This window comes from Choristoneura fumiferana, chromosome 14 (assembly GCF_025370935.1).
Source record: "Choristoneura fumiferana chromosome 14, NRCan_CFum_1, whole genome shotgun sequence".
In the NCBI taxonomy this organism is placed as follows: domain Eukaryota; kingdom Metazoa; phylum Arthropoda; class Insecta; order Lepidoptera; family Tortricidae; genus Choristoneura; species Choristoneura fumiferana.
Window position 1 is genome coordinate 6,670,701 of NC_133485.1, and position 13,583 is coordinate 6,684,283.

At 37.4% G+C, this 13,583-nt stretch overlaps 2 protein-coding genes across 3 annotated transcripts in view; one reads left to right on the top strand and one right to left on the bottom strand.

Moving 5' to 3' along the window:
• The window catches only part of Galphao (G protein alpha o subunit), a 56,580-nt gene that overhangs the window by 27,692 nt on the left and 15,305 nt on the right, over window positions 1-13,583 (top strand). For both annotated transcript variants that reach the window (XM_074097308.1, XM_074097307.1), the window contains exon 4: window positions 2,019-2,179. In XM_074097308.1, the coding sequence (XP_073953409.1) occupies window positions 2,019-2,179 (161 nt within the window). The remainder of the gene's footprint in view (window positions 1-2,018; window positions 2,180-13,583) is intronic.
• LOC141434610 (probable cytochrome P450 49a1) lies at window positions 2,864-9,917 on the bottom strand. The gene is made up of 7 exons (XM_074097035.1): window positions 9,456-9,917; window positions 9,260-9,376; window positions 7,037-7,113; window positions 6,458-6,932; window positions 4,291-4,369; window positions 3,689-4,018; window positions 2,864-3,609 (listed from the first exon to the last, which is right to left on the bottom strand). Exons 1-7 carry the CDS (start codon window positions 9,794-9,796, stop codon window positions 3,493-3,495), a joined length of 1,536 nt encoding a protein of 511 aa, XP_073953136.1. The 5' UTR covers window positions 9,797-9,917; the 3' UTR covers window positions 2,864-3,492.

A 13,583-nucleotide genomic window follows, 5' to 3' on the forward strand; every position in this document is an offset into this window, starting at 1 on the left:
TGTTACTTTAAAAAGTTTTGACTTCTACTTTTGGTGGTAAGTACAGGTAGACAAGTGTAAAAATATGAACTTATTCAAAGTTTCAAAAATAAGTACCACAGACTCTTATTCCGACGCAATAAGGCCGTAGTAACATATTTTTGAGTGGTTCGAATAGATACTTATTTTTGCAGTTGACTGTACTACGGGTTTTTTGAGTTATTAGGTACAAATTAAGTTTTCCATGTCGAAGCCTCATTTTTTGATCGAAATGGTGATCCCCACTGCGGATCTGCGATTCGCATGGCTTTCAAGCTTTCTGGTTTTGCAAATCTGCTTTAAATAATACCTATATTTAATAATCAAATTTAATAGATTCGATCATGATAAGTAAAAAGTGGCCTGGTTAAGGATTAAATGACTTCTTCAATCTCCGGATTATTTTGATACAGTAAGAGTTTTCTTAGGCCCTATTAAATAACGCTACCTTAGTTCGTCGAAACACGTGGGGTAGGATCATAAGGTACTATAAAGTAAAGCGAAAACAATCATCGGACTACGCATTTACGTTAGGGCGTAATGTCGTCCCACGAAAATCGGAATTGTGTTGTTGCCGACGCCGACGCCACCCACATTTCTCTACAACCCCGTCACGAGATATTTTTGGCAGTATTAATTAATAATTTAGGTATTCGTTCGTATTATATAGATACCAGTAATTTTTACCCGTGACTCGTGATTTAAGTCGCATTCAGAGACGTCAATTAACGTACTGATGCGGTGTTTTTCAATCATTTTCATGACGCGACGCCCTAGTTACTAGAGCCAGGGTGAGCCAACCTTTAATTCTTTTTTTCCCCTGCTACATTTCTACTATATTTCCAAGATCCCTCCTTTTTTTTTCACGCCAACGTAGACCCTCATCTAGTCTCCTGTAAACACTTGGGGGTCCACCTGGACCATTTTGGAATCTTCTACTGAACTTAGTATTACAGATATTAAATTCGTGCGACAATTTTATATTAAGTACCTAAGTATAGGTTAAATGCATCATTAATTAAATACTTTTAGTACAAGAGACGTTTTAACATTGATATTACGTCGCCAATAATTAATAAATATATTTTTCATCACACCTGCTCGTCAATGACGTTATTCCATGCCTGTATACTAAAAGACAATGGCCTCAATTGTTCCCGCGGGAATTATGGCTTTACGTACCTATAATTTTCCTCCACAAGGGAGTTATGACTTTAGTTTTAAAAAGTTAGTAGGTACGTCATTTCAGACTAAAGAGGTTTCAAGTCAGCCACCGTTTTATTTACATCTTTAAAACTTAGATATAACCTAATTTTTCACCATAAAAATTTGCCACGCTTCATGAAACTTCGTTATTTTTATATTTTAAATTTATATCAAATTGTTTTGCAATAATTTTAGTCAATATTTTTTTAGCATGTTGGTATAATCTGGCCGTAAGACCATTTGGATTCTAAACTAAACACGGTTCCTAGTATTATCTATGGTAGACGACTCGAAAAAGTGACAATCAGGGGGGCTACCACGAAATTCGAAAATCGAAGTTCATATTGTTTTCCTGACGCTACTATTATTTAATACGAGAGTGAGGGCTGGTACGATACGAACTTCGATTTTCGAATTTTGTAGTAACCCTATATTGGCGGGTAGCCATATTTTATTCAGTTGTTTTCTTAGCGTCTTGCTTTTGCTGAGCTGTGAAGTGTTTGGACACAAAATAATTTAATTTATTGCGTGTATCACGGGCTTCTTACGCCCCTTAATGCACAATGTACTATAAAGTTCATTGTTTTTCTTTCCTTTTTTACTGAGTCTGCAGGGCACATTTATGAAGACTCTACGACCGCCCAGGGAGTTGCGACCCACATTGAAAAGCACTACTACATAATTGAAAAAAACTACTACTGTAATAATTAAGTAATAGATGTATCCTTTCTGAATGCGATAGAAGTTGTAGTAACAGTTACAAGAGTAAAATTAAAAAAAATGGTTTCCCGCAGAGCGACGGCAAGATGGTGTTCGACGTGATCCAGCGGATGGAGGATACGGAGCCATTCAGCGAGGAGTTGCTTGCCGCCATGAAACGGCTCTGGGCGGACGCCGGCGTGCAGGAGTGCTTCGGCCGCTCCAACGAGTACCAGCTCAACGATTCAGCCAAATAGTAAGTCGAACTTATCATACAACTTCAACCAACAATCTAGCCAGACGAAAGATGAAGAGGTTGAAAACAATAAAATTTTAGGCGGAGCGCAGAATAACTTGCGCATTTTTCTACATGAAAGGAAGGAAATCTACTACCAAAATAAGACGTTTTGTATTTTTTTTATAGTAGGTATGACCGATAGATGCAGCCGCTTTTTAAGGATCCTTTTCAAATTTGTTAAAAACTGATTTCATGACAGTTACAACAAAGTAGCGTTATATTTAGGCTTTTTAATTATTTTCATCACACTTGCTCGTAAACGGTGTCGAAACATGCAGGCTACCTTGTTTGCAACTTGCAACCCCCCAAATAAAACCCTCGACCTAAATGTGCTTGTCATGAAACCCGTGGTCGGTAAATGAGTCATTGCGCGTACAAATTTTCTTTTCATGAAGCCCAAGGTCGGTAATTGAGTCAGTGCCCGTACTGATGGCGCTGCGCGCGCTGCTACAGGACCACATGCACACGCACGTTGCGGCGCATGTTGCGGGAGGGGGAGGGGGAGGGCGGCGCTGCCAAGAGCGCAGCCTAAAGTATCGCCAATATTTGGAACAAATTATATTTTTTCTTTTAGAAATATAAAATTTTACTCGCAAATGTGATGAAAAATATTGTATGTCGCATGGGCGGTACTAGAATTACGAACATCGACTCATTAAAGCCCTCAGTCTTTGACTTTTAATAGACTCTCGTTCGTAGTTCCTTATTTACCGCCCTTAAGACACAATGTACTATTAAAACAGTTAATGTTGTAAATCAATGCATGTCATATTTCCAATAACGTCGATAAACAAGCGGGAGTATCGCCCAACGGCTTATCAGCTTTTAATGAAGGAATGAATCATCGATCTAGATAAACTTACTAATGTAGTTCTACTCCTACATTCGCGGTATCCATTGGCTATCTAGTTTCATCTATTATATCGTTGTTTGAACCCACACACACAAGTGCGGACCAACCCGTGTAGGAAATATCGATTTTAATGTTGTTGCAACCATGATATATAACTAATTAGCTGTTTTATTATTCAATATCTAGCTTACATTACCATTATATCTTACTTAGACTTTAAATTAACCCTATTAGGTGGTTTAATATTTATAAAATCACTTTACATTCTATCGACTAAATGTAGGTAATCTAAATATTGTCAATATCTCCTGTTTTTGCAATAAAAAAAGGTAATTTTAATGGTCTTATCGCACTGAGCTCCCATTATTGCAGATTTCTTAGTTTTAACGAAATCGTCAGGTAGTCTTGGTTCTTGGCCTTAACTTTCTTTCCTCGGTGTGATAGTGAACTGAAGTGGTTCATTAGGGACATAAGTCGGTGTCACACTGTATGTCAGTTCTCCATAGTTCCATGACACATTGTACCGATGAAAAATCTGAAAGCAAATAAAATAAAATGTATAAAAAACTATATTTAGCCGGTATTTTCGTCAATTTATTTTGAAGATTGTATACCTTTGCTAATAACAACTGCAATTCAGCTTCAGCAAATCTTTTTCCGATACACATCCGCCGACCAAAACCGAATGGTAGAGAAGCAAAAGGGTGTATCCCTACTTCCTTTTGCCTGCACCAAATACTCCTTGCCCGGGCGTGATCGCACATATTCGAAACCTGCTTTTCCTTCCGAGAATGATTTATGGGACACCGGCTGATATTTTCTGAGGGCCCTGTGTACTCCTCCGTGACGTCATCTCTCAGCCATCGTTCAGGAATATATTCTTGGGGTGATGGGAAGTATCGCTCTTCGTTGGAGAGAATGTAATGTGGAAAAACGATGTGACTCTGAAAATTATGAAACTTAAGTAAATCCAAAGAAAATTGTAAAATTTCGCCGTCTAAAAAGTTCTCAAAAATATGAATAGTTATCGTTTTGCACAGACGGAAGAAAGAGTTCATAACATTCACAATATTGTAAATATGAATAATAGTTTTACCATTTACTTGCAGTCGTCCAGATTTAGCAAGGTCTTGGAAGCTTTTCAACGAATTAAAAGTTATGGCAATTTAACATCCTGGCCTCTAGCAAATTATTTATAGAAACAAATGGAACTCACCCCTTTAGGAACTTCGTATCCTGATATTACAGCATCGGACTGAATACAACGGCCGTTGCCTAATATTACTGGTTTGATTCTGTAACAGATAAATATAATGCATGCATGTTAATAAAAACTTCTTCTACACACGTTTTATTGCTGACTCAAATGAATACTTAAAGTTACTGAATTTCGAAACTGCTAGACTTTTATTATCTAGTAGGTACCTCGGTACTCGTTGTAGATTAAAAAATAATAATCGCGTAATTAGTTATGGCAAAATACATTTAACGATCATTCTCGTTTAATACTCGTAGACAATAATTACCACATTGCATGGCTCATTCTGTGGATATCTAAGTAGTAAATGATTCATAAGGGGAGATGAATATTGCGTTAGTTATTCTGTATTCATTGGTATTCAATTTAAATATTAGTCATGGATAGCCGTTTGCTAACAAATGCGTGGTTGATAGTGACCAGATAAATCTGATTTAGATTTTTACCGTTAAAAGACTAAAGATGAAAACGACATGTTTATTTTCATTCAGGAATTCTACTTATGCTTCACTTCCGGTGGTTTGCCGCACAGCACATACATGCGAAAACATAATCTTGATTGAAGAGTTTCAAGTGTTGCTATTTTGAATTTTATCTGGTATATCATACATTCAGAGTCCGTTTTTTAACTTTATCACATGTTACGTTTTTTTTTAAACCTAGTAACATAGTAGGGTGACATATAGTAAGACCTTGTTTATAAATCTTATTTACGACATTTGACGTAGCACCATGATGCACAAACAAATGTTGGTTCTTCTTGCTTGCCTAGTTACAAGTCTAAACATAGGGATCAGTGTGATGCTAAATAGAACTCGCAAAACAGTTTGCAAAACTCTGTAAAAGGGCGTTGTTATTTGTACTTGTAACTAACGCGAACGCCGGCACGCAAACGCTCCTTGTAACTTATTTCATTTTAAACTTATTCATATTTTCACGTTGCTTAGTACCTAATTAATGTGAGACGCGTTTATTTATCTACTATAGTTTACTTGACACGTGCATTGTGAAACATCAGAGGTGACACGTAAATAGAGTTGTGGATAACGCACATTTTCGAGGCTTAAAGACTCGAACCCAGACTCCAGAGTCTTAAATACTCGACTATATTTGACAATTAAATTGGCTTATTTTATGCGTATGGATGCAGAATACCGTCTTTGCGGCCTTTGAGTCGTTAAGCCTCGAGAGTCTTTAGGGTTCGAGTCTTTAAGCCTGGAAATGAGCGTTTTTCACAACACTACACGTAAAGCTACTACTCTGACTATCATTCGGTCGTCTCGAGTTACTAAGCCGAGAATACACGCGCCCTACCTATGTAATAGCGGAATTATTAAACTATTAAAACAAAAGTAGATAAAATAGCGCTCTATGAAAGTGCAGAGCTCCTAAAAGGTAATGGGACGGTTTGATCTAATGTGGTTTTCGTATTAATCTGCCGTTTTATGCCTACGGTTATATTAGAACTGATACGAAAGTGGGTCGGCAAGACCGCAACGCGTCCGGAAACATGAATATATGTCTGCCTTATTCGTTTTGCTTAGCATAAGACTGCATTACAACGTTTTTTACTCTCACGCTTTTACATCACGTTTTCACAAAATCTCTTTGGCCTTAGTTTGCTTTATTTCTGATTTAAATAGGTTAGAGGTTATGGTACTTAGAATTTAATGATCGATATCGTTATTTGGCTTAATAGCTCGAGATCGGAAGTATCGTTTAGTAAAGGCCGATATCGGGAGGCCAATGTTTGCCTGCGACATCGCCTCTGCGTTGGTTGGCATTACTCGTTAATGTAAATATTATGCAAACTGCTGCCGTATGCCTGTTGAGATAATCACCCGCCGCATAGGGGTGCCGTAAAGAGGCGCTTGTAGATCGAAATGACAGAACAAACTTACCCCTTTATGTGTTCAACTCTGGGTATATGCTATGATAATTCATAAGCCGTGTTAGGGCGGGCGGGGGTTTCCCCAATGGGTTTTTCCTGAAAAAGTTTTACGTGCGCGGCCATTATCATAGGGGATTGAACGAAAGTTACTTGATTCTAAATAAATAAATGTAACAGGTTTTGGCATACTATCTACGTTTTAGATATGTGCATTAAATTACAAAGAAAACATACCGTAGAGCTTCTTTAATGCACGCCCGGAGATATGGTAATCTGTCTAAGTCTTTGCTGGTAAGAATTCGGTCGGTTGGTAGGTTGTTATCCAATTCGCTTTGCAGCCTCTTTTGTGCTCTCTCATTATTCGCGAGTAGATAAATAGCACTGGCCGCTGCCGCCGCGGTCGTGTCCACGCCGACCAATAGCAGGTCCAGAGCTAGAATTGTTGCTACCTTCTCACCAGACTTCGCCGCTATCTGGGCACATACGCCTTTATCGGTCAGTCTTCGCAAGCAGAGTGACCTAAAGGCATCCAAAGCTTCAACATAAGTTTTGTAAGCCGCAGTAGAATAAAGTCTCCACACGGGAGCTGATAGTTCTAGCTCGGGAACGCTGTGGAAGAAACCGTGGATGCATCGAATGATTTCTTTTGCTTCTTTGTCGTCATCACTCAGGCATCCCAATCTTGTTCCTAAGGCCCAGGCTCCAACCGCTGAAATAAATGATCAGTGATCAGTATACAAGAAGATCACACATTAGTTCTGGTATTCATTTTCTCCGAATGATGTTGAGCTGTAGGTAGGTAGATATACATACATTCGAGGGCCCATTTGTACAACTCGCTGAGAAAATCTTTGGGTAGTTCTCGATTGCCATCCACGATACGTTCCATTCTGAAAATAAATAGTATGATGTTACAAAAGTATGCATACAAAACATAAACTTTACGCAAATTATGTTTCCTTTAAAAATATATGAGGTTTAAACAAATCACAACAGTAAACAGTGAACATTTTAAGTTAAATAGTGTCGTACGCATTGGTTACTCAAACGAAACGTTTCTTTTTCAATGAACGAGTTTGTTGTTAACCGCAGTGAGTCATACAAAGTGCTCAAAACAAATGCGCAGACGCCGCCGTTTTAAGAACGGGATATGGTCATTAAACCGAGATTCTACAACGAGAACAGACTAGTAAAACTCACCCATTCTTCTAATATGTTTAATATATCGCAAAATATGTCTTATGTAACACTAACTTGAAGCCATTGTCCCACACAGAATGTAATGAAATCCGTAGAGTAGAAGTTGTGTCCATACCACGGAACTATTGAACTAGTTATTGTTTGACTAAATTAATGAGCCGACTAAATGTGTTACAGTCGAACAGGTTTCATTAACTTGTTATCATCGTTATATAATTTATTTTTTAAGTGTTTTCATGTGTCAGAAATGATTCGAACCGTTAAGACCGCATTTACGAGGTGGTCGGTATTGTTTAAAATGCACTATGTTACAGCACGCGGTTCATCACTGACACATACTGAGCGGCAAAAATCTGGCCCTCAAATGTATGCAGTTGTAGGTAATTTTGTATGGAGAGTGGGCCAAATTTTGTGCCGCTGAGTATATTAATGCAAGGTGTTTTGTTGTACGTGAACATGATTGGTGATTCTTTCCAGTTTGTGACAAGTGCCTGTCAAAATAAATGTATAAATCACTGATGTATTAAACTGGTATAAATGAATAATTCATTTACGTGACAAACGTGTTACACGAAATGCAAGTTGTTGGTGCTGAAATATCTTGTATTTTTAAAACTTTCTTAAATATCTCAGGGATATATGCATGTTCGTTAAGAAAAACCCTCTGCTATTTAGAATGCAGGCACAGATCGCAAACCGACCAGTTAGGCACAAAATTAAACACAAACTTTGTCGCCTTGCTTACAGCAGAAAAAATGTATATTCAATGTGCATACGAATTTTTAAGAAGCTGCCATCGCAATTCAAAGAAATGAATGCTTCTAATTTTAAGAAAAGGATTACGGTACGGACTGGTAATTACAAAATTGTTTTTATACACTGAACGAATATTTTGTGTATAATGAAGAAGGTTAATTATTGAAATACTTATAACTTGACTTCTTAATTTTTTTTATTATCTTTTTTTTTCTCTTTGTTTTAATATTTTTATTATTGCACTAATTTTATTACATTAATTGTTGTTAAATTAATTGCTATTACTGATTGACACATAATTATATTTTCGGATTTTAAGTTTAATATAAAATTTTAAATGTAATTTTGTTAGGGTGAACAATATTATTTATTAACTTAACTAATTTATTACTAGTAACTTTAACATTATTGTATTTTTTTTTTAATTTGTATAAATAAACAATATTAATCCCTATGCTCAAATAATAATAATAACAATATTATAGTTTCAGCAATTAGATAAACGCACAATGTATTGGACATAAAATACTTAATTTACCACCTTCAATTGTAAAAGACTACATTCTGGTAAACAAATAAATGATTTATGATTTTTAATGTCACTGCTTGATTGATTGATTAATCACGATTTTTTTTATCTTTTCTCGGTTAATATCGTGAGTTCAAAAATTCTTCTATCTCAATACTTTTCCATGGATACTATCGTCATTATTATTTTGAAAACATTTACATATGGTGATTGACTTACAAGTAAAAAAAAAAACGAAATCAATGATGAATCCTCTTTACACGAAAATATGTACGGAGTATAAGATACTCAGTTATCAAGTGTTATTATTAATTATCAAATAACTACTCCAAATAACTAAAGATTCTATAAATACTTACTCAGTCTTACTATTGTAACAATCATGTTGAGATTTAGTACCTACAGTTGCCAAGAGTCTTAAGCTTAACTGACAGTGTCAAGAGTTCTGCCGGTATTTAATTTTTTACCAACCTAATGTGTCATATCATAGCAACCATGATGTTCCGCATTATCATAACATCAATATCAATAAATAATCAAAATGTTCGTACCTCTCTACAAAATCTTCAGCAACGTAATCCAGAGCCGGCACGGCAGCTCGAGCCGCTTCCGGGGCCGCCAGCGCCTTTGATACCTTCGACCGAAATCGCGACCACGGCTCACCATGCCTAACCAACACAAAACATCACAGAAAACTGCTCATATCACCAGTTAAAGTTATGGAAAAGCGTTAATGTATTTACTTACACTCCTATCAATCCAGGCTCGTCACCGAAAAAGTCCTTTCTCAGGTCATTTTTGTAATGCCTAAGACACGGAGCAACGGCCCTATAAGGCATGGAATCTTCTCGCCTGTACACTCGCGCAGTTTCCTCCGCGCAAAATGGGAATACCAAATCTGGATGGCCGAATAGCTTGGCCACTTTGGCAGCTCCACCGTCACCAGCTACCGCTCTTAATGTCCACAAAGTGATGTCTAAAGCTTTTGTTTGCCATGGCTTCTGCCCTAAAGCGAATCGCCAAGAATTTCCGAATAGAGGCAAAGGCCTGGGGCCTGGCATTGAGGTGTAGCACCGCGCGGCGTTCATCGCGACCGGAGGATCAATGGGCTGTCCAGCCCCGTAGAAATAGCTCTGAGGCAGTGGGGCGACGGTTACGTTTTCAGCAGTATCGATGTCGTAACCCGTGCTACCCGAATGAATGCTTTGACGCACCGCAGCACGCTTGCGTCCAACGTGAAACTACAAATTACGTCCCCTGCAATGCGACATGGTGACATCCTTTAACGTACTCGTGTTAATAAAAGAAAATTATAAAACCAATAGGTACAAAAATATGCAAAAGTAATGCTATTAAGGAACCGCTTGGGAAGCATGAGTAGTGGTTTGTTTTTATTTCTATGTTAATAAATATTTAAACTATTTTTCTTGGTCAAAAAGAACCTACTACTTTTATCATAAGATGCATGCATGCACGGTTAAAGAAAATTGCTGAGGTACTCTTCAATTTTATTTAAATAGCTAGGTACTTTTGAATTGGTTTTGCGTAGGCGGCCGCCGTTTGGTTTACTGCATGTTAAACAAGTGCCAAAACGCTTATCCGCCAGCTTAGAGCAGCACGGTGGTTGCGGAACAGTGAGTCGCTCGTTAAATTAGTGGAACTCCCTCAATGAAGCCGGGAGCGGAGCGCCGATTGATTCGTCCGGTCTGCAATAATTTCTGCCGGCATACCTTCCACAATCACGCCATTGCGAGATACATCTATAATTTTTTTGATGCAAAAATCAATCATATTTAGAATAATTTAACTTATGTTATCGTTGTTATCACTAATATAAATTCCCTCTTTGGTTCATATGGTGTGTCGAATATTCAGATATTGGCATGAAATATTTATTTCGTTCTCGCTCACTCTCTTTGATAATTCTATACCTATAGGCAGTGCATGAATTACAAGAGCGCAACTATTTCACGCGTGGCGTAGCCGCAGTGCAGTAACACGATGAGGATAGTGTTTTGTTTGATTTGCACGATGAAATGCGGTCGTCGACGGGAAGCGGCGACAAGGCGCTCGTTGTTCGCAGATCATTTTCACCCGGCACCGCTCGAATCCGCCTCGGATCGCGCATGAAACTGCCTCTTAGTCCCATCTATCGCTAGTTTGATAAACTCGCTTACATTCTTAAATCTGCGAACCAATGTCGACACGTTTAGAAAACCATTTTCTCGTTTCATTATTTCCAAAAGCAATCTCAGCCTCAATTTAATTCGCGTGTTTCACAAGACTGTATGACTTGGCAAAACTCTTAAGGGGATTCCATGCCCCAATGACGTTCGATTCCTTAGTTTTCTAATGATTTTTGTAGTTTATTGTATTAACAACAACGGCTTTAAGCAATATAGTATCCCATATTTACTTCTAAGTTCATTGTTTTCGAGATATTTGGCATCAAAGTTGAACAATTTTAGGCCAAAAAAACTGGTTTTCGGGCCATAACTTATGTGTTAATTATTTTCAAATGAAAACCATTGACCACTTTTTAGAGACGTCAAAGACGAACCCAAATAAGTAGATTTCGTATATGTTAGATCTTTCACGTCAATAGAGATACGAAATAAGTGTTTTTCAAACAATGTTTTAAAAAATCATACAAAATAAAGTATTCATTTTTTTTTTCAAAATCCGGTAGACAAAAATGGAGATAAGAGATTGGAGAACCGATAGCCGTTTGATTTATAATTCTATCTGTAGTGCAAAAGTAGGAGATACGATTCATAACTTGTCAAAAATCGATGAAAACCTCGACCGATGAAAAGACATTCTCCATACAAACGTAGTCCCGGTCTCATTTGAAAACTAGGCAACAGAAGTCGATGAAATTTTATAAGTATGGACTAGATCTATGCCTGTGGTTTTTTCAGATTTTCATATATATGTGTAATATCAGAATTACAGAAGCTCAAAAGTCGACAAAAAAGAGAGGTTAATTTTTCACGAGAATTACAGACTAATAAAGAATTTTTACATAACTCGAAAAAACCACAGGCATAGAAAATATAATACCTTGATTGTAAAATATTTCTGTGCTATACTTTTCGTATAATATGAGGACAACGAAACACAAAATTCAACCGCCCAAATCTTGGAAAGCCTACTAACAGCTATCTCGATTCACATTAGCTGGGAGCGGAGAAGCGGGAGGGGATGTGCACGTGCCGCGCCGTCTTCTCTCTGACATTTGACATTACGCGACTTGAGTTTTTGACACTGTCACAGAAAATTGTAATGGTCTTACGCTTGTTGTAACGCTCGAATGGATTTGGAGAAATTAAAGTCCTACAAGAAGCCACTATTTGATCAAGGTGATTAATGTGATAATTACTGAAGGGCGTAAAAGGGTGACTAGGTAAACCTAGTATTTGGCAAAATTTGCAAAATGAGGCAAACTAAAGTACCTACGATTAAAGAATTGTTGTATTCAACATTCAAAGGAAATAAAGCCGCAAATTATGGTAAAAATAATGAGGAAGGAGCCGTTGAATTTGCAAACCTACTAGGTATTGAAATGAAAAGGTCTGTATTGTTTGTTGACCCTGTTGACGGGTACCTGGCAGCCGTGCTGATGGAGTTATTGGAACAGACGGCCTTGTCGAGGTGAAGTGTCCTGACTCAGCATCTGATTTAAATCCTAAGGATGCTATACAAAAAGTATGTTGTGAAGAGAAATCACAACTATTATTACCAAGTCCAGGGTCAGCTGCACATAATCAGGAGCCAATATCGTCATTTTGTTTTATGGACACCTTATGGCCTCAGATATGATAAAAATGACAGAAGTGACTACAAATTTTGGGCAGTAAAAATGCAAACTAAACTTAAAGGTACCCAGACTTAAAGATACTTATAGGTACCCAGTGCCCCAGTGCATTCCGCCCGAATTAATAGACCCCCGAGCCTAAGAAGTATGCCAGTACGAGACCGAGTCAAGGGCAAAGATATCGACACGGCCAAAGTTGCAAAAATATGTATATACGGCCTTAATGTTAAGTGCATAAAGTCGTCTATACATATTTTTGTAACTTTGGCTGTGTTGATATCTTTGCCCTTGACTGTACCACAAATTTTATGATGTCTCATTAATATTGCCTAAGAGTGTAGCTTAAAATTGGAGAAAGGAATCAAATACTCATAACTAGCTATCGACTATCTAACGCCTAATATAATAGCCTACAGTTGAATTTTTCTAGCAACCACTTTTTGACAGTTGTCATTCCAGTACATTAACGCCTTCGCGCCAATGCGATTGTACTGAGATTAGACTGTCAGTCAGGGGGTGGTTGTTGGAGGAATTCAACTGTAATGGTTTTATTGCCTTACTTGTCAGTTTGGTTGAGGGACACGACTGTTGTATATGATGTATGAATCATAATTATCATAAATGTATAAATATTAAACATCAATAAAAAAATTAAAAACTTTTCGCGAAATTTAAATATTTGTCGTTTTCTAGAATTTTAACGGCAAAACCTACTAGACACTGGAAAAATGGTCCTCCAATACCTGCATATTTATTTAACCCTTAATAAGGCCCCATTTATTGGAGCATACTACCACGGAATCAAAAGCAGCAACCGAATACATACCTGGCAAAGGATATTTTTAAAGCTTGTAGTATTTTCAATAATTATACTATATGAATATTTAATAATTATACTATAATATGAATATTGTAACTTATTACTGCGAGCTCTTATGTCACAAGCGATAAAGACAGCAATATCCCAAACGAATACCTAACGCGGCCGCGCGGCCGGCAGAGAAACTTCTCTTAACTGGCGGTGTGTGGCAAGAAAACGCATGTAATAAGATAATGTG